Consider the following 24,603-nt stretch of genomic DNA (forward strand, 5'->3'; position numbering starts at 1 on the left):
CCAACACTCAATTTTAGTGAATGTCCCCTGGTTCTGGTATTATGTGAGAGTGTAAAGAACATCTCCCTATCCACTCTGTCCATCCCCTGCATAATTTTGTATGTCTCAATCATGTCCCCCCTCAGGCGTCTCTTTTCTAGGCTGAAGAGGCCCAAACGCCGTAGCCTTTCCTCGTAAGGAAGGTGCCCCAGCCCCGTAATCATCTTAGTCGCTCTCTTTTGCACCTTCTCCAGTTCCACTATGTCTTTTTTGAGATGCGGCGACCAGAACTGGACACAATACTCCAGGTGTGGCCTTACCATAGATTTGTACAACGGCATTATAATACTAGCCGTTTTGTTCTCAATACCCTTCCTAATGATCCCAAGCATAGAATTGGCCTTCTTCACTGCCGCCGCACATTGGGTCGACACTTTCATTGACCTGTCCACCATCACCCCAAGATCTCTCTCCTGATCTGTCACAGACAGCTCAGAACCCATCAGCCTATATCTAAAGTTTTGATTTTTTGCCCCAATGTGCATGACTTTACACTTACTGACATTGAAGCGCATCTGCCATTTTGCTGCCCATTCTGCCAGTCTGGAGAGAGCCTTCTGGAGCTCCTCACAATCACTTCTGGTCTTTACCACTCGGAAAAGTTTGGTGTCGTCTGCAAACTTAGCCACTTCACTGCTCACCCCTGTCTCCAGGTCATTTATGAAGAGGTTGAAAAGCACCGGTCCCAGGACAGATCCTTGGGTACACCGCTTTTTACCTCTCTCCATTGTGAAAATTGCCCATTGACACCCACTCTCTGCTTCCTGGCCTCCAACCAGTTCTCAATCCACGAGAGGACCTGTCCTCTAATTCCCTGATTGTGGAGTTTTTTCAGTAGCCTTTGGTGAGGGACCGTGTCAAACGCCTTCTGAAAGTCCAGATATATAATGTCCACGGGTTCTCCCGCATCCACATGCCTGTTGACCTTTTCAAAGAATTCTATAAGGTTTGTGAGGCAAGACTTACCCTTACAGAAGCCATGCTGATTCTCCCTCAGCAAGGCTTGTTCGTCTATGTGTTTTGAGATCCTATCTTTGATGAGGCATTCCACCATCTTACCCGGTATGGATGTTAGGCTGACCGGCCTATAGTTTCCCGGGTCCCCCCCCTTTCCCTTTTTAAAAATAGGCGTAACATTTGCTATCCTCCAATCTTCTGGTACCGTGGCCGTTTTGAGGGACAAGTTGCATACCTTAGTCAAGAGATCTGCAACTTCATTCTTCAATTCCTTAATATCCCTTGGGTGTATGCCATCAGGGCCCGGTGACTTATTGAGCTTTAATTTATCAATGAGGTCTGAAACATCTTCTCTTTTAACCTCTATCTGACTTAACTCCTCGGTTAGGAGGGGCCGTTCGGGCAGCGGTATCTGCCCGAGGTCTTCTGCCGTGAAGACAGATGCAAAGAACTCATTTAATTTCTCTGCCATCTCTAAGTCTCCTTTTATCTCCCCTTTCCCTCCCTCACCATCCAGAGGGCCAACCGCTTCTCTGGCGGGTTTCCTGCTTCTAACATATTTGAAGAAGCTTTTATTATTCCCCTTAATGTTGCTGGCCATGCGTTCCTCATAGTCTCTCTTGGCCTCCCATATCACCTTCTTACATTTCTTTTGCCACAGTTTATGTTCCTTTTTATTCTCCTCATTAGGGCAAGACTTCCATTTATGGAAGGAAGCTTCCTTGCCCTTCACAGCCTCTCTAACTTGGCTGGTTAGCCATGCGGGCACCCTCCTGGATTTAGTGGAACCCTTCTTTCTTTGCGGTATACACCTCTGCTGGGCCTCTATTACTGTTGTTTTAAGCAGCCTCCATGCACTCTGGAGAGATTGGACTCTTTTTACCCTCCCTTTCAACCTCCTTCTAACCAGCCTCCTCATCTGAGGGAAGTGCGCCCGTCGGAAGTCAAGGGTTTTTGTTAGAGATTTGCCTGGTTTTCTTCCCCCAACGTGCATGTCAAAACGGATCGCAGCATGATCACTGTTCCCCAATGGCTCAGTAACGTTTACATCTCTAACCAGGTCCTGCGTACCACACAATATTAAATCCAGAGTCACCTGCCCTCTGGTGGGCTCCGTGACTAGCTGATCTAAGCCACAGTCATTTAGCACGTCAAGAAATCCGGTTTCCTTATCGTGACCAGAACACAAATTGACCCAGTCAATATGAGGATAATTGAAGTCCCCCATGATTACAACCCTGTCCCTCCTTGTCACCTCCCTGATCTGTTTCCTCATTTCAAGGTCCCCATCAGATTTCTGGTCTGGAGGACGATAGCACGCCCCCAGTATTACATCGCTGCACAAGCCTGGTAATTTAACCCACAAAGATTCTACGGTGGAGTCGGACCCACCTTCAATCTCTACTTTGCTGGATTCTATCCCTTCCTTAACATAAAGGGCCACCCCACCTCCAACACGCCCCTGCCTGTCCCTCCTGTAGAGTTTATAGCCCGGGATTGCGGTATCCCACTGATTCTCCGCATTCCACCAGGTTTCTGTTATGCCCACTATGTCAATATTTTCCCTTGTCACCAGACATTCCAGTTCTCCCACCTTTGCTCGTAGACTTCGGGCATTTGCATAAAAGCATTTATACACGGAATGCCCCAGGATGGGCTGCTTATTTGCTCCTTTGTCCCCGCATCCTCTCATTGTGCCAAACCGTCTATCACATCCCATCACCCCACATTTCCCAATTTCTTCTCCTACCCTGCCTTTGTCTTATTGTTCTCTAACCTCCCCATCCTCATCCCATAGGGATGAGGAGTCCCGAACCGGATGCCCCTCGGCTCCTGTCGGCCTTCCCCCAGGGATCAGTTTAAAAGCTGCTCTGCCACCTTTTTAATGTTATGCACCAGCAGTCTGGTTCCATTCTGGTTCAAATGGAGCCCGTCCCTCTTGCACAGGCCCCGCTTGTCCCAAAACGTTCCCCAGTGCCTAACGAATCTAAACCCCTCCTCCCTACACCACTGTCTCATCCACGCATTGAGACCCCTGATCCCCTACATCCCTGATGTAAGACGAGCCTTACATATCCTGACCTGCTTATAGGCCAAATGAGACAGGATCAGGCAATTATCCAAAGTTGATTTGCCCCAACAGAAGCCAGATTGCTCGAGGCCTAAGATGCCTTGCGAAGTAACCCAGAGAGTGAGTTTATTGCATAGATATTTAGCATAGATCTTACCTAGTACAGAAAGCAAACTAACAGGCCGAAAGTTTCCTGGTATGGTAGGGTCACCCTTTTTATGAATAGGCACGGCTGTTGCTGTAAGCCAGGCATTGGGTAATAGGCCAGAGCTGTCGATCATTGTAAAAAAGTGGGCAAGTAACTGGGCCCACCATTCTGGGTCACCTTTTAAAAGCTAGGGTGGTATTTCATCTGGCCCTGCGGCCTTCCCTGGCTTCAATTGCATAATTAGCTCTTTAATTTCATCAGGGGTCACAGGAGGCCAGATAGGCAGATCCACAGAGGTGAAGTCTGGGTAGGTGTCCGGGGATTTGCTCTTATCATAAAAAAGATCTGTAAAGTGTTGGACCCATGTGGACGAAGGGATAATAGCAGGGTCGTATGTTTCTGATCTACATGAACCCGCTACAACTGCCCAAAATTGTTTATTATTTTTGTGTTGAATCGCTTGATGCAGCTTGTTCCATTGAGTTAAAACAAACTTTTTCTTTTTCTCTGTCAATAAAACTCTTAGTTGTTTTTTGAGAATGGAGTGTTTAACTAAACAACTGGGGTCATTGTACTTTCTAAAATCTAAATAAGAAGCCCTGATACACATCTTAAGATCCCTACATTCACTGTCAAACCAATCCTTTTTGTCAAAAGCACTGCATGTCTTAACCGACATGGGCCTGGTACTCAGGACCTTAAAAATGTATCCAATAAAACCTTCAAAGGATTTGATTTGAACAAAGGGATCAGAGTCCTGTCGAATGGCCGATAAAAAATCTCTGCTTGCTGGTTCCGTACATAAACGATGGAAGTTTGAGGAAAGAGCACTGTTAGCCACAATTTTATACCTACACTCTAGATTTGGCTCTACCTCAGCTTGTGATGGAACACTCCCAGAATGGAGGTCAAGGACCAAGATTAAAGGTAAACGGTCACTATAGGTTACGTCCCCAATGGTAAAATCCTTCACATGATGCTTCATTTTAGTGGATACCAAAATGTAATCCACAACGCTGGCGCCACGAGAGGATACAAAAGTAAATTCATCAGCATTGGGGAATTCTTTTAGACCGTTAAGCCAAATCATGTTAGTGGTAATGGAAAACTTAGCAAGGGCCATACCGTTGGCATTATAGTGTGCATCTTTGGACCACCTGCTTAGTGCACAAATGGGGGGGAGGGAGCTGTCATCATCCACATCCCAGGCTCTGCGGAAGATTTCCGCTGAGTTCCCCACCCTCGAATTTAAATCACCCAGCAAAAGAATTTCAGCATGGGGGTGGGCCCTTTTAAGCTCATTCATACAAGTCAATAGATCATTCCAGAGCTGGGTCCTTTGTAAGCTGTTAAGCAAAGGAGGAATATAGGTGTTGACGCAGATTAAGTCAATGTCTGCAAAAGACACCCTCAGTGCTTGTATCTTACAACAACCTGGAAGGATGTCTAAAGGGCATGACTTAAACCGCTTCAGTACAAGGCTGGCTAAACCCACCGAAGGACGACCATTAGAGGTGGGTTTAGTTGCAGGTACTGCAAAAGCCTTGTAGCCAGGGATGTACAGATGGTCCAAAACCCATGTCTCCTGCAACAGAATAATATCAAACGTTCTGAGATAGCTTAAGAAACTGCTGTCATTTTTCTTATTCTTCCACCCCGCAATGTTCCAGGAAAGAATTCTTAGTTGGGAAGAAGTAGCAGGGACTGGAGAAGCATTAATTAGTCAGTCTTTGCTTCCTGATGGACACTCAGCACCAGAAGGATAATGAGACATGCAGGTACTCAGGGCTAAGTTGGTCACAGGAGATGGTGTAAAATCCCCGGAATAAGGGACAGGAATTGCCTCAGTAGCTACTTCTGAAGCAGATTGAAGAGCAGATGCTGGCACTGGAAGGGTCAGAGGATGGATTTCATAGCTCAAAGTTTCCGTATTATAATTGAGAAGTTCTGCTTTAACCCTGTCCAGGGATCTGATAATATTTAGTTGTTCTGGTCTTGTGAGTTCCTTAAGGGCGCTGATGGCACCCTCCACAATGTCATCCCCCTCCAGCTGTAATTCCATTATCAGATCTTTAGCCACCAATGCAGGAGGATCTGCCCTAGGGCCTTGTTCCGTTGACAAGGGGCCTTTGGGGGCTGGGAGCACCCTTGGAATGAGTGAACGGTCATCAGTAGGTAAATGCATTGGGAGGTCAGTAGTAATTGAGTTAGCTGAACCTTTAGCTGCATATTATATTACCATTAACAGCAAAATATGCCTCCTTAAGATGTCTTTTACTCTCAATTCCACCACTGAGATCCTGTGGTATTGCACAAAACTCACAAATTTTTATCTAATCAAAAAGGGCTAGTATATCAGAACAGTATTAAAATTTTCTTATCCAATTCTGTCAATAGCATATGGAGATGGAAGGGGCCTTCAAGACCATTTTGTCCACCCTTCTGCCTGAAGCAGGAAAATTCTGTTTAGAGCAGTGGTTCTCAAACTTTTGGTTTTTCACTCCTAAAAAGAATCTTGGGGAGTCCTTCTGGCACATTCATTGAGTCTCGAGGGGAGGGGTTCCAGAGCACCAGCGCATGCCAAGAGGAGCACAGCACCAAGCCCAGTGCTAAATACTGGCAAAGGGCCAGGAGGGGAATGAGGAAGGAGGCCCAACAGGGGAGGCAGGAGGGAGAGATGAGCAAACCAAGCAGGAAGCAGATGGCAGGCAGTTATGGTGTGCTTGTGGAGTCCCTGGAGGAGTCTCCGGGAGCTCTAGGGCTCCTAGAAGCACACTTTGAGAAATGCTGCTGTACAGCATCTTCCAAAGGTACTTGTCAGGACCTTACAGCAAAGGTGCCCACCACTTCCTTATGTAATTGGTACTATTGTTGAACTGCTCTTACCATCAAGAATTTCTTCCTGATATTGTGCTGAAATCTCCCCTACTGAATAGCAACTGTTCTTACTGGTACATAATGACTATGTGACTATATGACCTGCCTATATGATTATATGACATGCCTCTTCAACTCCCTTCACTGGCTTCTCCTACAACGAGCACAAAATCCTTGGCCTTACCCCACTATTTCTTTCTGCCTTTCTCCCCTGACACTGCTTCCCTATCATCATTTGGCCTCCTCAGGGACCGCCCAAGACCTTCTAGCACCTGAGATGCCATGCCAAAAGTCACCCCCAAACTTGGTGATGGGCCAGCTTATGCTCCTCTGTCACTCTAGCCTACTGCTCTTCTCTCCTCCATACTTCTATTTTGTCCCCCTCTTCCCTTTCAAATCCACTGAATTTGGAGGCCCCTCACAGAACATCTCTGTGGTACCATGCTTCTTTTTCCCCCAGCCCTGCCTTTTCAATGAAACCCTTGCTTAACCACTCAGTCTTCATTCTCAACCACAATAAAGCTGAAGGACCTAACCCTATCCAACCCTGCACCAATGCAGCCACAATGTGTTCCTTTACCTTGAGGAGGCCTCCGTGACTGCCCCACCACCACAGGATGCAGGGCATGCCTTGTTGGCACAGCTGAATCAGCACTGGGAAGTTGGATAGAATTGGACCTTAAGTATGGATAACCACATTTATTCGCATCAATCCCACTCCCTTTGCTTCTTCCTTCCCTGCATCTGTTCCTTGCATCTCTCCATTAGCAAAGTTGATGAGATGGGAAATTTTTTTTCATATACTTGAACATGTCACATCTATTTGGAGAGGGGCTGTGCCTGAATAGTAGAGCCCCTGCTTTGCACAGGGCTGCAAAATCTTCCTGTCTCCTAGAGAACTACTGGCAGTCAATGTAGATAATATTGAGTTCAAGAGTTCAGTTGCCCGACTCCATATTAAACACCTTCCTTTGTTCATATATTAACTGTACCATATTTCACAATTAGCACTCATAACTAGAGATCAGTTCATACAAACTTAATATGGCAGATATGTACATTTAGGAATATGTGTGCACACATGTAGAAGAAGGCATCTGCAGAACCTCTCTTTTCAACTGAGATGATCACCAGATGTTTCAAAACCGGAAATTCTCATTCATGGAAGCAGGCAGACCAGCAAGTCTGCCACAGCATGTAATGTACGAACCAACCTTACAAAGAGCCCATGAAGGAAGATGTGGTCTTGGAAAACAAAGCAACACCAAACAGAACATTGGCTGGAGGGCAGCAATGAAGAAACTGGCTCACAGACAAATCCTGGCGGCTACTGCAAACAGGCACATTTGTGGTAAGCTCTGGCCTTTATGGCTTGAGAAGATTTGCATGGTGCGTCCTCTTCCATTCACCCTTCCCTGGCATAAGTAGTGCTCTGGAAGCAATGAGTCACCCAGGCTCCTGTTGCCATGGAATATAGATATTGGCTGACAGGATCTCAGCAGGAAAACAGGTCTTTCCCCCCCAAATGCAAACAAAGGGGCTAAGATGCTGCAGAATCCACTATGCTTGAAATAGAACCAAAGCTTCACAGCTGAGCTGAGGCAGCTGGAGTCAGTGCCACAGATAAATTAGCTTGTTGCAAATATAGTCCTCTGTTTGCAAAGACAACAGCAAAATGCTTCCCAGTGTCTCAGAGGAAACTCCCAGGAGTGCCTGACTACCACTGTGCCGGAGATAGATGTGGCTAGGCCTGTGGAGACAGGATGTTGAAAATAACATATTTTATTGACCTAGGAGTGAATTGGTTTTTGAAATCCCTCTTGTTGCCCTTTGCTTCCCACATTCTCACAGTGACAAAAGTCCATCTGCTCAGCTGTAATTTCCACTTCAGGTTTCCTTACTAGACGCCACTGACTGACTTTCACCACAAATAACAAAACAGAAAGAGAACTTTAAGGCATGGCTTTGGCCTGTGAATTTGGATTCCCAGCTGCACCTGGGTAAGGCTGGAAAATGGTGGCATCACACGAGGAAGAGAAGGACAAACAGGGAAACTCACCTGGGGACTGTGGGCTAAGCAGAGAACCTGAGATCTTGGAGGACCCTGAGGAGTTGTGAGCAGAAGGGGTACCAGCAGATTTCTGTGATGATGACCGGGACCAGCTTGGTGAGGCATTCCCAAGGGCATTGGTGTTGGCAGTTGGAGTAGGACTTAGAGATGCTGATTGCTGCTCTGCCAGGTTTCCCTGGGAGCTTTTGGATTCAGGTGTGTGCCGTCCCATGGCACTTAGGAGAGTTTTCCCATTGATCCCTGTAATTCAAACACAGGTACATTAGAAACATGAAATCACACAATCTTTAATGAGATTGGTTCTTTTATGCATGCCAGTTAGGAGTTTGGGAGGACTGGTCCCATTTTGGGCAAGCATTATTGTTGGGTGTGCTGGACAGAGGGACAACTGTTTCTTGCACCTCCTTTGCCAGCACAGTCCCTAATAAGGCAGGCCTGTTCTTTACTCATTCTTTCAAGTCTTGTTTATTCTCCGAGTTGCTGATCTTACACTCCTCTTCACATAAGAGGAGCTCCCAAGTTCATCTCTATGGCCAATTAACTGGTGGTGTAATTGCATCTCACTCAGTCTTAAACCAGAGGCAGAAATAGCTGTGTAAGCATAACTTCAAGAGAATCAAGGAGAGAGAATTCATCCATAGCTCACATGAAATGTTCCAGAGAGGAGTTCTTTTTTTCCAGGGCTCTCTCCATATCTCCTGTGAGATCTCCTTTCTACTTTTTGGAATGCTGTGGTTTTGTTTTTTTTTTCTCCTGGCCTCAGATGTTCTCTACTAATTATCTACTTTGCTATACCATATACAGGACTAAGGATGGTAGAGAAACAGCCAGCAAAACTGCCACTATGATTCTGGTCTGCACCCACCCCCCACCCCCCGCCAGTGGAATCTCTGTATGTGGCACAGCTCAGATAAACCAGAGCAGGGCTACAGTCCTATCCCTATGTGATGCGGCTGCACTGCTAGAGAGCAAGCCGCATCCAATGGTGGTGGGGGGGGAGGGCAACCAGATGACCAGGGAGGGGTAAGTATATTTTACCCCTAGGTAACAGGGGTAACCTATGCCTCAGGGTCGCCTCAGACCTATGGCAGTTATTTTGCTAACATATGAGGAGAGGCAGGGGGTATGTCAGACCAGGAAAATGGGGATAGTGCTGCTGCTGCCAAGATCTACTCCCTGCTATCCCTGAATCACTCCCTGAATCACCCCCTTCTCAGCCTGATTCCTGCTTCAAACCTCCCCTGAACCTCCCTTTACATTACTTGCATTGGTGGGGCCTTTGGGAGCCAGGGCTGTGCTGGTGGCTCCACAGCAGTATACTGTTTACAAAACTATAAGAGAATTTATGGCAGTGGATTGGGAGATCTGCTGCCATAAGTCCTCCATAAGATTAGAATGCCAGTTTTCTATTCTCAATCTACTTTACTTGCTTACCACTAGACTAACTTGGCTGCAAGCAATCAACTTAGGAAGCAAAGTTTAAGGGTCTATTTCTATTTTAATGTGCCCACCTAAAATAATTGGCTATGCAACATATGTGTATCCTCTGTGGACAGGAGAGCAAGACAGCAAGTGCAGCTGTCATGCATACAACTGGACAAACTTAACCATAAATGCTGAATTTACCTTATACTATTCTTTTTAATAGAGCAGGCCACTGCTGAGATATGACGTCCCTCCATCTATTACTGTTCTTTTCATCAGAGGGCCTGAAAACTCTTCACAATACTGAGTAAGAGTCTCTTAGGGAGCTTTTGTACTCATTTCTACCGAACTCCTACGCATAATTTCAACAAGACCTGCCACATCCACAAAGGTGTTTGAACCCCAGCTGCCTCCTTTGCAATAACCATGCAGCCAGAATCAACTCAAGGATGTTCTCTTCCATCATCTTCTGCATCTATCTAACCAGGATGGTCAATGCCACCTCACTGTAATACCAGAAATGCAGCAGTGACAGAAGGACATCCCTGCTTAGCAACTGTTTCCTGGCAGTGCACATCGAGTTTTAAAAAGCTGTGGCACCCAAGCACTGTTTGTTCACTCTGTTTACTTAGCTGCTTCATATCACTGAGCAGGATTCCGGAGAAAGGGTAGTACCAGAGAAAACGGGGGGCGGGGACGGCAGAATGTCACAAGGAACAGAATCTGAACAGAGCTTAGCCTCTTTATGCTTGCAAAGCCTTCTCAAAAATGTGGAGCAGGGATTTCATTTGCTTTAATATGATGCACTCATAGCGTATACCTGTGACAGGGGCACAAGCAACTTCAGTCTGGATGGAGATGCCTGTATCAATAGTCTTGGCCTCTGAATGTATGGAAGAAACAGAAGAATAAACACACACTTTAACAATGGACATTTGCAAAATATTTATTGCAATAAATAAAGAAATGTTTACTGCAATTCAACAGCCATCATGTTCTTTAAGTTCACCTTTCACTTTTTGAAAAAGGACATAAAATACCTGGTTAGAATTCATAGAGCTGCAAACACCTACTTTGCTTTATCTTAAGTGCAAACTCTAAGTAGAAAAGAGCAGGACCTGTTCAAGGCCATGAATAGCTCCTCTTGAACTTAAACCTGGAGGATGTGAAGAAACTGGAAGCAGTAGGGAGTTGCAGGATGAAGTGTAGTTGGTGCTATTTGGTTGGCCAGGCAGCCACAAGAGGGCTCATACAGTCTGCTCAAGGCAGGGGCCAAAGTTGCACACCCTCAGTCCCTTTGGCATCTTGAGGGCCCTGAGGCATAAACCTCTGTAGTTAGAGCTCCAAGTGCAGTTATGAAGGAACATCACTGAGATTGTGTCATCTAGTGGCCAAGAGAGGGCCATTCCATCCATGAGGATGATTGAGGTGGTCATCTCAGGCAGCAGACTGGTGGGGGAGCCCACTTCTTTCCACCCTCTCCCCTGCTCCCTCTCCCCCTCTGCCTACTCCCTGGATTGAAAAAAGAAGAGGACAAAGGCGTTGTGGAGGAGAGGAGAGTGGTGGACCGAAGCATCTGCAATGCTCTTCATGGCTCCCCTTTTCCTTTTCTAATCCAGGGAGTGAGAGGTTCCTAGTTCCAGCCCCAGAGGCCCTGATAATAGGAAATGCAAACTGAATCCAACTGTAGATCTAGGGTGAATTCAGGGGTACAATGTAGTGAGTGGTTCCCTAATGGTTTAGCTCACAACTCCACATTTATTACACCATTAGAAAGCTCTTGAAATAGAATGTGTAGAAATGTGTAGAATAGAATGTGTAGAAATAGAAATTATAGAATGTGTTGTAACCTGTGAAGCAGCCCTAAGTTAGAATGACTAACCGACAGTACCTGGTCAATTTTCTCAAAGTGCTATGGTGCAAGTTGCCCTATCCTAGGGCATGGAAGGGTTGCCGTGCAGTCACATAGCCTGTGAAAAACTTGCTGCTACACCAGACCCCATGCAGTTGCCCAGCACAAACTACCCACATCACAAAGACTGTTAAGTATGAATATATACAGTCATATGTTTCATTGTAAAACTCAGTCATGGTGTTTTGAGATTGCATTGAATGCATTGAAAAGGGCCATTAAGAGATTAATGGTGTGAAAAAGACACCATCTTGTCCCTTCCATCTGTCCACTCCCTCTTCTTGCACAGCATCCACTAAAGTGGTTCTCCATCTGCTGCTGAAGCCAGCAAGAGATCTTTGGATGAGCAGAATCATGCAGTCAGTGAGGTGGGTTGAAGCTCAGTATGTGAACAGAGAATTCTGCTAGTGCAGCCTGTATCAGATTTCAGATCATAAAGTTGTTGATACATTTCTTTGAAAAAGAATCCTGCACACGCAAAATGAAATAGGTAAGAGTGCCTTGTGAGGACAATGGTGGGAAGAAGCATCTGTGGGCCTCTGAGGAAGTAGAAAGGTGGGATAGAAATCCGTAATCTCAGAATAAATTTAGGTTATCACTCATTACTTTTCTTGTCTTGTATGTGTTATGCCGATAAAGGATTCAGATATTGTTCTACTATCCTTAAGGGCAGCTGAAGGAGATTCCTTGCCCATTGCTGCCTCCACTGCATGTCTCCTGTCCCATCAGGGGAAAGGCAGCAAGACTGCCTTCTACCCTTTACCAAGCTCCATTTTTGCACAATTCCTTAAACAAAACAGGAAGTGTGGAATGTGTTGGGAATGCTGGGGACACATGTCCTGCACTTCCTGTTCTGTTTAAAGGGACTGAGAAAAGGAGGAGAAAAGTAAAGGGGTAAGAGACAAGTTCTCTGCTTTCCAATTTACTTTCCACTCAGCAGACTGGAACAGTGAGTGAGCTTCAAGGAGGCAGCAATAGACTTGGGTTGAAAAACACCTCAACTCTTTATGCTGCTCCCTAAAGCTCACCACCCAATGCAAGCTGCAACATTTGCCTTATTCTTGTGCCACCCTGACTACCTAGATTTCAAGGTATGTTCCAGTGATTCCTGGTATTCTCCAGAAGTTTATTAGGGGTTCCTCAGTGAGGAGGTCAGTAGTAGTGGACACTATTCCTTGAAAGATAATTTGCCCATTGCTGCTGTTTTCCTCCTGCAGTGTGAAGCTAAAGAAAGTGTTGGACATGTTTTCAGGTCATGTGTGATAACAATGAGGCTCCATGGACCTGGCCAGAACATCCATGTGAACTGGGCATACACTGTCCTCTATTAGAAGATGCCCCAGAATCCTCTGTAACCTTCAGGGATGTCACTAAAAGTAGAAAGCTTGACAAAGATATGTATCACCTCACTTCTTGAGTGTCTCTCTTTCTTTTCCGTTCATGCTTTAAATCACTAGCAGTGCAATGCTATCTTGTGCTGGAACAGGCAGGCCAGAAGGCTTGCGCTGTATCCAGTCCGAGATAGGGCGACAAAGTGGCTCAGCCAGAGATAGGAGGAAACTCTTTCCCTTACCCCCAGGTAAGCCACTGCAACCCCTATGGGTCTACTTGGACTTGCGCCACTTCAGCAGGCTTACAGCTGCTCTGCACTGCTTGTTAACGGGGGTTAGGATCCGGCTTAATTAGGATTGTGCCCTAGGAACATTGAACCAAGGCAGTACATGTCTATGCTCCTGATTCCCAAGTGCTGGGAACAAACAGCAAAGAATGGCCATCCCTTTCATGTCAACCTTGGGAGTTTCCAGGGGCATCAGGTGGCTTTTATTGGAAACAGAATCAAAGAAAACAACTCTTTTGTACTTATGGTTGAGTCACTCTATGGTTGAGCCTCTCTACTCTTTCCACAGCCAATATACAGCATTGTTCCTAACTTTCCTAATCACTCAGGCTGCAAGCTCATTCATGCTTACCTGTGTGTAGGGTCCATCTAACACAGTAGAGCTGGCTTCCAACGAAACATGCATAGGATTGGGCTGCCCTTCTGTTAGTGAGCATATTTCATTGCAAGAGGTGTTTACACAGCTGTGCTCCTGCAGGACAATCCTATGGGACCTATTCACGAAGCATGTGAGTGCCAGATATAAAACATTCCTAGCTCAGATCAACTGGACATTGGTCAGGCATGGACAAGAGGATGTACAACTTCAGAATATGCCATCTTTAAGACTGGATATTTCAAAACCTTCTGACATCTTGCTTGTTGTTAAAAACAACAACAACTTCTCCACTCCTCTCTAAAAACAGATCTGCCAAAGAGAAGCTTTAAAATATTCTGGTTTTATTTCTAGTTTTTATGAAACTGAACATGCACAACTGAATTAAAGCTTTCAAGTGAAGCACTGAATCACTAGGTGATGGCTAATGAGGTAGGAAGCAGACAGAGCTTTGCCTCCGGAGAATGGATGCCGCTCACCAAGATTGCTGAGTTGCGGAACACTGGAACTTTGCCGCCGGCTCTCTGGAGAAGATTGGCAGACTTTTCGTTTGAAGGACATGAAGAGGTGTTGGCAAAGCTCCTCAGGAATATCCACTTCCAGATAAGTCCTCATAAAGAGCTGGAACCCCTCATAGTCAATGGGCTGTGGGGAGGAAGGCAGGCAGGAAGGCAAAAAAAAAAAAAAAATCCCATGAGAAATCCTAACGCCACAGACAGTACTCACCTTCAGCTCAAGGCCAAGTTGGTGTAACATTAAGCACATCATTGCCCAGTTTTTTAAACTTTAAAACAGCAGTTGTGTGGAGCTTAACCAAGATCAGGATTGTGCTGCAGAAGTAGGGGACTTTTATCTTTTTCCCTCCACACTGTTTCACTAATGAAAATTTGTCACCAAAACTGTGATGGGCGCCTAAAGCTGCCATTTGCCGCAATGGCATCTCTGGGCGTTTGAGAGGTTGATTTTCAGTGGGAAAACAGCATGGATGACATAACACAGTGCTGATATAGATTGGGTCCCTGTGTGGTTGCTATTTTAAGCTATTTCTGCTCAACATTGCATATACGCAACAGGGATCAAGTGTGTACACCTGTGGTTTGGGCAGAAATGCATTAAAATACCCCTCCGAAGCAGACGATATGTTTCTTGTCACATCTGTGGTTCAGCAATCATATTTTCATTTTTCAAAAACGGGCTCTCTGTGCAACAATACAGCCATTCCTCACAGTCATTCCTAATGACTGGAATTAGTCACAAAATTTTCAAACCATTGCTATGCGTGATATTCAAATTCTGAACAGGTACCAACAAGTGTGTCACAGAAACCATGTGGATCCCCAATAGACAGACAAGGGAGAATGTCAGAATTTCAGAAACATGTGATTAAAAGGCTAAATATGGCCAATGGTTCACTTACCTGAGGGCAGAGAGGAAGAATATCTCTTGAGTACTTTTAAATTCAGCTGACCTGAATGTTTACCTCTGGGTTCCTTTGTGGTTTTTTTGTTTTTTTGACCACAGCCTCAGTGTTAACTAATTTAAAATGTGCATATATTTAAATAAATTGACAATGCAAATAACCAATGGCTATAGGAAAGATCGTAGCTTTTTGGGCTTGTGGGCAGGATTTGAATGGCTCGGCACCCCCCACCCCCAGGAAAAACAACTGATAGCAGTGCTCTCCCTCACAATGAATATTCCATCATCCCTGAGGAGTGGGGGTTGCAGAGGGATTCTCCTAGGGCAGTGGTCTCTAAACTTTTGGGCTAAAGGACAACATCAAATATCTGGCACAGTGCTGAGAGCTGGGAAAAAAAATTTTAAATATAAAATTTAAAACTGAAACTTAGATGAATGAATAAATGAATGAATAGGCTCAAATTTCCAGGATTCCTTCAAGCACCAACACATACTACAGAAATAAAACATACACTTAAATGGACCCTCATTCCCCCACCTCACAAGTACAGCTTGTTTGGTCAACTGTGCCAGAGGCCCTCAGGGGACCAGGGACTGGTCATGGGCCAGACAGAGGCTTGCTGTGGGCCACATCTCACCTGGGGCTGGGGTTTGGAGACCCCTGTCCTAGGCCAACTGTGCACAATTACATTTAATGACAGTCAGATCACTGTGGATGAGGGGGCATTGATGATGGGCTTTGGACCCATGGTAAAGCAGATAATACAAAATGAGTTTTTGGTGATAGATACACATTTGAGGCCAACTTGCAGTGTGCATTCCACCATTGCAGCAGTTCAGGTTTCAAGTGTTAAGGGAAAAGATATGAAGACGAATTTATAACCAAATAATTCCTGAGAAATGGTCATGGACTGTGCAGCAGAACTATACAGAAGCATATCTAGCCCAGTGCAAAACAGACTCAAATGGATCAGGGTGAAAACACACGACAGACACCAATTGCGTACAGCAGAATACACTAAGCTTCCTCTGATGCTTCTTACATCACAGTGGCAACCTGGAATGCATACATCAATAAGTATGCACTGGAACTTCTCAAAAGCATACGTACAGGACAAATATGAAAGCAACCAGAAATTTATCTTTCCCTCAGACTAAAGCAGGGTTCCACAGCAGGAGTACGTGCTCCACATATGTTTGCCACAAAACACAGTGACACGCATCAGACACACTGGTAGCAGTAACACACACTGAACTGTATGCATATGCAGGCAGCTGCAACAGTGCTTGAGTAGGAGATACTGCCAAAGTTCTCCAAGAACGTAGATCATAGTAAAGGACAAAATGCTCAGCACAAGCTGTGGCAAGCAACTTGGGGGAGTTCATGTGGGGTCTCCTTGGAGGCATTGGTTAAACAGCTCTGGCTGAGTTTGGTTGCTGGGCTGAGTAGCAGCATGACCCTCTGCGTAGGACACCAATGCCTCACATCTGCTCTCCATTGTGCACTATTCTTCTTACCGTTCAGAGAACACAAACTCCTGGCCCTGATCTAGGCTGCTCTCTCAGACTGCTTTGGGCCCTGAAGCAGTCGGCTGACATGCCCACCTTATCAGGAGGAGGTTAAGTTCACAACTTTGTGATACCACATCATCAAAGCAGTGTGCTGGGAATCCAGTGTGGGATCAAAGGGGCATCCTAGAGATGTTGCAAAACTGCCTTTCTTCTAACTCTGCAGGGTAATTTGCAGTCTACAAGCAGGAATCCCCAATCCTGCCAGCATATTCTACCATCTGCAAAATTTCACACAAAGCTCAGAGCAATTAGCATACCAGCTTACTAGTACAGTTGCAGTCCAGATCAAAAGCTGTCCAGACAGTAATACCCCCATAATGCTTCTTCTTTTAGTACTAATTCATCACAGTGCTCTTTGTCCTGGCATGATTGATTACTATTATAGCCCATGGGAGCAGTGCATTCTGGGTAGCACAGGACCAATCCACGCCAGTTTCCTGCTTTGTTTCCTATAGTGCTGTTTCTTACAGTGCTCAACTTTCTGGTAACATATCCCCTGTGTTATGGAAGGTATTTCTGTATAGGTATGCTGATTGCTGTGAGATCATGCATGTTAGCCCCCAAATGAGTGGGCTAATGTTTTGAACCTTATCTCACCTTGAAAAATCCTGTTGGCTCTTCATTCCTGATAGATACTTCATGTTCTGTTGGGAAGTTTTCATATGAGACAGTAAGCCCTTTTAAGACTCTGAGAGGCCTGGGGTCTGAATGTTCATTTGGGACTCCCCCCTTCCTTTTCATTGTCACTTGTGTCAGCAATGTTTTAATCAGTTGGGGGAAAAGACTAGATATGCATGTCATCTTGCAGCTGTGGATTGTGGTGATGGTTTCATTGCTCCACCCTCTAGTCATTTTATCAACTGAGGGTGCAATCCTAAGCCCTTATGTCAGTGCTTTCCAGCACTGACATAGCGGTGCCAATGGGACATATGCTGCATCTTGCAGTTGGGTGTCACTCACGGAGGCCTCCTCAAAGTAAGGGAATATTTGTTCCCTTACCTCAGAGCTGCATTGCCCTTATGTCAGTGCTGGAAAGCACTGACATAAGGGGTTAGGATTGCGCCCTAGGTTACTGGTCTGTATGGGGGTGTGGGAGAGGAGGAGAATGAAAAGAGGTAACAGGTTACATGCTGACTCTTTGCCCCATCCAAATGGCCTGTGAAATACAAAATACTACATTTGAATCTATCTTCTGCTACTCTGTGAATTTTGTTAATATGTGATTTAAAAAGAACAGGGAGCAAAAATGGAATGCACACTACAGCCAAAGTAGGTTTTATATTTATGTCACAAGCCAGTTTAAGTAAAAGCTGATGTAAGCCTGATGTGTGAAAAAGGTACCTTTAACTTCATCTCATAGCCATATGATTTCCACCAGCTATGACCTGTCTGTGATGATGGGCAGTGATCTCTGCATGGCTAAGGGTGCTGAAACAGGGAGACCAATTCACAATTCAAGAGGCAACAGTCATAAAACGTCACTGTTGATTCGACCCTCTGGCTGCTGACTCCCTATGAATAGAGAGGTTGTCCTGCTTTCTCAGTGAGCATGAACTGAAACTGTGTGCCGCTGGGATACATGATTTCTGGATCCTTGGGTTTAGGTAGCAGCAGACATGCAAAGCAACACATAAACACCACATGTGATAATCAGAGTATGGAAAACAAATCTTACTTGGTTCAGAGTGTCTTGTTTCTGAGGAAAGGAAGAGCAGAAAAAGACAAAGCAACATTCAATGAAGAAGTGCTGAGCAGCAAAGGAACAGAAATAGCCACTCTTGTGGACAGAGTCAATTCTGTCATTCAGGACAGCATATGATATGACTGTACCAACTCAGAATGCAACCGGGGGGGGGGGGGTCGTCAGTGTTTTTAAACTATCACCATGTCAAAATTTCCCGGTAGCTGGAAAAGCTTGCATGTTAGGGGGTAGACTTCAGGACAAGCATGCTCGCTGATGTGTTGGCTTTCCACCTAGTTTACAGCTGATAGATAGAGATTTTGCAAGAAAGAACTCACTGTTCAAAGGATTAAATGAGTTACGAAGTTTATTTATCATACTGGCATCTTGCCCTTCCTCCAAGGAACTCGGGTTAGGGTATATGGAGCTATGCCACAACATGCAAGATTCTCGGGAGAGGTCTTCCAGCAGCCGTCTCCAATGGCTCACCTCCTGGCATTCACTTCAGCAAACCAGGCGAAGTGGAGCAAGGTCATGGAGCAAGGGCACACTCTACTGTGTATTGCCAGGTTAAATGTTGTCAACGGACCCAAACCGACCTTTGAACTGGATAAAACACTTGTCTCCGAGCCAGAGGAGCAACCTGAGCAACTTGTCTCAGTGGAATGATGACACAGACTCCCTGATCTCGCTCTGCTTCCTTTGATCTAAGGCCTAGTCTAGCAGCCCAATCCTATCCTTCCTTCCCCACTGGTGCAACTGTGCTGAAAAGACATGCACTGTATCCAGCTTGGGGGGTGGTGTGGTGCAGAGAAGAAGGAGTAACCTTTTTACTGCTGTTTTTTGGCAGTTGCTGCTAGCAGAAGAAGTGTTTATTGGTGTAAAGGCCCAATAGTATATTTAAAAACACATCATGGTCTAGATCAGGGGAGGGCAAACCTCAGTCCAAGGGCCAGATTTGGCATCCACACGGATCTGTCTGCCCGGTGAGTGGACCTTTTGGTTCCTCATGGCCACCATGCAATGTCCTCCCCATTTGGAGGACAGGGACACTCTGGGCAGTCACTTCTGCCTGGATGTCCTGTTGCACAGCATTCTGGGATGCCGGGCGGACGATGCAACAGGGAGGACATTGCATGGTGGCTGCACAGAATGCTCAGATGTGGTCCAGACAGGGAGTGCATTCCGGGCGCACAGTGCTTGAAAGTTTGAGCAGCACTGATCTAGGCTGAGATTTATTTTTTAATTTAAAATACCAGCCATGTGCAGGTCCAATCCAGATCTGCAGGCCTGAGATAGAAAGAGATGGACCCCTTTCAATTTGTGCTGTTTTCCCACTGAAAAGCCCACTCTGCAATGAGGCTGCAGCTGTCCCTCAAGCTATTTACCCCAAAGCAACTATTTCCAACAAACAGCCACCTCAGGGCCAGATAGCAACTGCTTGTGTGTGGGTTTTGATGGGAAAACTGTGCAAGAGAAAAGAATTAATCCTCTCCTCCCTGCATGCCATGGTGAGATGAATTGCCTGTTCTTTCCCCTATTTTTTGTGGCCCATTGTTTGTTATTTTTGGACCTTTTCAACGTCCCAGAGGCCTCTGTGATGCCTCAGCATCTGAAAAGTCTCAGAGTCCCTGCCTGCAATAGCCTTGTTCTTTTTGAACTCAGGACCATAACAGAAGGGCCACATGGCAGCCCAGACAGGTTCTACGTGGTTTTGCTCTCATCACCTCTGGGTTTCTTCTAGCCAATCCTCCTGCTGGGATTGGCATGTGCCCTGATATTGGACAGCCAAGACCACCTATCAAGGTAAAGCAGTGAGGTGAAGAGACCAGGTGGTTTCCCCACACCCAGTCAGATGACTTTATGACATCATCACACCTAGCTTTCTTAAGGTTAAGCAAAAGAATGCTTGGATGCGTTTTGCCTTGTCGGTTGTTGTAAACAAACCATCCCAACATCAGAACATGTTCCAAGTACTACAATATGCAATTGAAACACTTGTGCTATAAGTGAACTTCAAGTTATGTGATTTACTGCCCAATCCTATCCTGAGCCAGCACACAGGATGCAGGGTGTCCGCTGCATCCTGTGGGCCAACTGGGGACAGGGCAGCCAGGAAGGGGAAGTCAAGAAAAACACTGACCTTTATGTCGGTCTCCAGACAATCCGCTATGCCTAAGGGACTCCTCAGATCTACGCCAGCTCTTTTACTGGCACAGATCTGAGGAGTCTGCCAGGAGCATGGATATGGAAGATGCCAGCGCTGATGAGATCAGTCACTATCTGACTCCAGTTTGTCCCCAAAACGCCCCCACTGCTGGCAGAATCCTCCCAGCAGTTGGTCTGCAGGGACTTCTGCTGGCAGCACATGGCCTTCTGGTTCTTGCATCGGTCAGCAGAGAGGCTATCACTCCAGCAAGGTACATTAGCAGACCTTGCATTATACGGATAGGATTGGGCTGTCAGGGGAGTTCGTATGGATGTACATAATTTTATCATTGTCACTACTGTGGAAGCACTGTCTATGCTTTTGGAGCCCACATCAAGCCCAGGAGGAACCTGTTCTGGTTTTCATCAGAATTCACATTTACACAACGATGATTGGCTGACACGTGTATCAGTCACAAAGCTACTCCCCCTGCCCCACTTTTTAGAGCAGGGCTGTGCATGATACTGATGAGCTGGCCCTTGAATCAGTCATGAAACCACTTCTACTTTCTCAGAGCTATTTTTAAAAGGTAAAAAAAAAATCTCACTATAAAATCATTTTTAAAATGCTTACTGCCAAACACACTTTTGAGCAGATAAATATACAGGGCACATGAAAAGAAAAACAAAATGGACAGACCACTTGGAGCATGAGAAGAAAAGCAAACAAGAAGAGATACTCCAGATTTTATGCAGAGGCTGTATGTGTGTCATTAGAAGAGGGAAGGCAAGGGAAAGCAGCACTCGCTCTGCAGTCTGTACGTAATATCCTTGATTTTTGCTCAGCGTCACAACCCATGTTGCTATTGCTAGAGGTGAGCTGCTGTCTGAAGGGTATCCTTGACCTTCCTGCCAGCAAGGACGGGATATCCCCTCAAAGAATGGGAAATAACAATCCCACTTCGGCTTTTCCTGAGAGAGGTAGGAAGAGAATGCAATGGTATAATTTTAGCAGCGGGTTATTGGCTCCCTTGGTAAGTCATTACTGCAGGGATAAAGTCCTGGGAGGGACACTAAACAAATGATAATTAAGTGGCACAATGAGACTGCAGGAAAAATAACTCCCCCCCCTTCAAAATTCACTCCTTCATGGTCAGCTTCCTCCGCATCCTCTGCTGGAAAGCAAATCTGTTCTTCAAAGAGATTTTAAAGGCAATTAGTCATTAAAGCCAATGGCAAATGTTGTAATTTCTCTGAGCGGGAAGTAATGAATTTACCTCAGTCGCTTTGTGCAATAGAAATAATCACAGTAATATCTCCTGCTGTGGGACGCAAACCGCAGCATATGCTCTTGATGGAAAGCAATGCAGCCCACTTAGAGCCACCCACAACATCACATTTGTCCTCTTCCCTCCGAAGTGCCTAACATGTACTCTTCTGAGCAGGGCATGCAGTGGCAGTTTCCGAGGTTTCTTTTGTTGGCTTGTCCCAGTAATTACTCCATGTGTCAAGAATTTCCTTACAAATTCTTTAAGCCCATTTTGCATTTCATTTGATATGCTGCAGTTCTGGAGCCCCTTTTGTGTCACTGAATAGCTCTGCGGCACTTTCCTTCTCTTACCTCGGAACAAGGCTCTTTACTGTCCTTAATAATCTCCTTTCCTGTAATAGTGATGGTATGTCCCCCCTTCCTTGGGTCTAGTGTCCTTCAGAACAGGGAGAGTTAAAGGACAGCGTCTTCCTACATTTCTTAACCTTTTCTGCTGCATATAAAAATACAGGGCATTCATTGCCCCCACCTCCTCCTGTCAGATTCTGAAGCGTAACAAGTTAGTGTAAGGGATGTAATGAAGAATGAAAAAAATCCTGTTTAACTTTTTGTTTCTGTGCATTTAAGGGGTAAAACAACAGAGAAAAGAACCAGTGTTACCCATTTGAATCCAGTGACAATGCACAAAGTTATCTTTATATACATATAATGATTGCATTATTTTTGTTTTGAGAGCTTTTATTTGAGAGTTCCAATTTTAAATTAGAAAACATAACATGCATGTGCAGCTATAGTATATTCATGCAGCTAACTTTCCATAAACAACAAAAGAAGGGTCTGTGTTTTGTACAAACTCATGATAATATAGGCAATTTTAAATTCTAAACATTCAGCTAGTATTTACATCTGGGCTGGGGCTGGTCCAACCATGAGGCCAACTGAAGCAGTTGTCTCAGGCAGCTCAACTCTGCCTGCTTACCTGCCTCCACTGTTCCTTTTTCTCTTTCCACTCCCTGGATTGGAAAAGAAAAGGGGGACAGAGAGAAAGAGAAAATGTGCAGGAGTAGAGGCTGCTGAGTTAGAGCATTGGAGAAACAGAGGGCACATCATCAAGTCAGAGGGCAACATTTAGCATGCCACCTCAGGGCCCAATTCTATCCAACTTTCCAGCATCGGCGCAGCCGCAATGCAGCCCAGAGGTAAGGGAACAAATGTTCCCTGACATTGAGGAGGCCTCTGTGACTGCCTCCCCACCAAAGGATGCAGCACACACACCCCTTGGCATAGCTGCACTGGCCCTGGAAAATTTGATAGGATTGGGCCCTCAGGTGTCAAGAGATCTGAGATTGTTCTTTCTCCAATACACTATGAATTTTGGGAAACAAGCGAGTGAGAAAGGACGAATCCTAAACTATTGCAAATGACATGTATTTTGCTTGGATGACTTTATAGCAATGTATTTTTATATCAGATGTTCCATCCTGAAGACTTAAGAGTCAGTCACAGAATCATAGAGTTGGAAGGGATCTAATAGGTCATCAACAGGAGATTTAATGTAATGTACAATTTTAAAATTCTTTTTTTTTAAAAAAAAAAGACAAATATAACTCCTGTTCACCAGATTAATTCTTTCTACTCCCATAACCAGGTCAGCCTAAGACCTTCCAGCATCCGAGATGGTGCCCCAAAAGGCACCCCCTTGCTCAGTGATGCACCAACCGTTGTCCCTCACACTCCTTCTGCTCTCTGAATTTGAGAAGAAGGGAACTGAATGGAAGTGTGGGGGAGAGGAGAGTGGTGGGCTAGAATGTCTGCCCTGCCACCTTTTGTCCTCTCTATGCTTCTCTTCCAGAGTACAGAACAACTGTTCCAGCACTGCAACACTCTGCCTCATACACTTCTGGCTTCTTCTTCCTTGGAGGTTTTCAAGCAGAGACTGGATGTCCACCTGTCAGGGATGCTGAAGCTGTTGCCTGCACTAAGAAGAGGGCTAGATTAGATTACCTCCAAGATCCCTAACATTCTATTGTCCCAGTAGTGGCAGAAGCTGATGGCAGGTGTCTCCGCTATCTGAGGTTACTGCCCCAGTCAGCCTCATAGATGAGCAAGCTCTGCCTATCACCAGCACTAAACTGATACCTTGAATTTTGTCTGAAAGACAGTTGGGAGTTGAAGTTGTGGCAAGATGCCAACCTAATTAACAGTGCAGTCCTAAACACATTTACTATAGGATAAATTTCACCAACTTCAGTGGAACTTACATCTGAGTAAACATGCCTAGGACCAGACTGCACATCTACAACATTTTTCTTTGTTGCTGCTTTGAGATCATTTGCAGATAAAGGCTTAGCAATGTCCTCAGAAACCCCTATTTTATGATAAATATTTTTTACCTTTTAGAAATATTTTTGTATCATTCAGCCTGAGGAAGAGTTCTGCATCACTCGAGTGCTCACCTACTGCATTGTGACCTTGCTTGATCCTAATAAATGGTATCATTTGATTGACCCTGTCATTTTGTTCAATCAAACCAACATAGCTAGCTGGTTTTGTTTTTAGGAACACAGTCACTGCACATTTCCTTACCTGTTCCGGATTATATTTTGATAGGACACCATCCCCATGGAACTCTTCTAAAACATCTTTTAATTTTTTGGTGGAATCTAGAAGGAGAGAGTGCATTACAGTAATAATTAAAAAGAACCCAGTCCCAAGCAGTTTATCAAGCTTAGAAATGAGAATATATAACCACTGCAAAATTCTGAATGAAACAAAATTGTAAAAGTCATGACACACCTCTTTAATTTTCAGACCATCCAGTCTGCTTTCATGTAAGAGGCTTTTAATGAACTCGCAAATGAATGAGCTACTTGAGATGCTGTATTTACAATATCCTACTTTCTTTGAAGTAGAAGATGCATAAAACTGGCACCTAAGATTTATAAATATTTGAGCCTAACATTGTGTCAAGAACAGAATACAGCTGCTTTTTCTAAGATTCCTTGGCATAAGAAGTTCT

General features: G+C 45.1%; 1 protein-coding gene and 1 long non-coding RNA gene across 2 annotated transcripts in view; one reads left to right on the forward strand and one right to left on the reverse strand.

Moving 5' to 3' along the window:
* Positions 1 to 24,603, reverse strand: part of DGKG (diacylglycerol kinase gamma) — a 107,820-nt gene that overhangs the window by 80,083 nt on the left and 3,134 nt on the right. The window contains exons 2-6 of the mRNA XM_066618899.1: positions 24,171 to 24,247; positions 18,161 to 18,181; positions 13,974 to 14,139; positions 10,409 to 10,471; positions 8,152 to 8,403 (exon numbers count right to left, since the gene is read on the reverse strand). Of these exons, the coding sequence (XP_066474996.1) occupies positions 8,152 to 8,403; positions 10,409 to 10,471; positions 13,974 to 14,139; positions 18,161 to 18,181; positions 24,171 to 24,247 (579 nt within the window). The remainder of the gene's footprint in view (positions 1 to 8,151; positions 8,404 to 10,408; positions 10,472 to 13,973; positions 14,140 to 18,160; positions 18,182 to 24,170; positions 24,248 to 24,603) is intronic.
* LOC136646041 (uncharacterized) lies at positions 21,192 to 24,087 on the forward strand. The gene is made up of 2 exons (XR_010794191.1): positions 21,192 to 21,295; positions 23,437 to 24,087. It is a non-coding gene; the product is annotated as an uncharacterized lncRNA (long non-coding RNA).

The sequence above is a fragment of the Tiliqua scincoides genome, chromosome 3 (genome assembly GCF_035046505.1).
Source record: "Tiliqua scincoides isolate rTilSci1 chromosome 3, rTilSci1.hap2, whole genome shotgun sequence".
Classification (NCBI taxonomy): Eukaryota; Metazoa; Chordata; class Lepidosauria; order Squamata; family Scincidae; genus Tiliqua; species Tiliqua scincoides.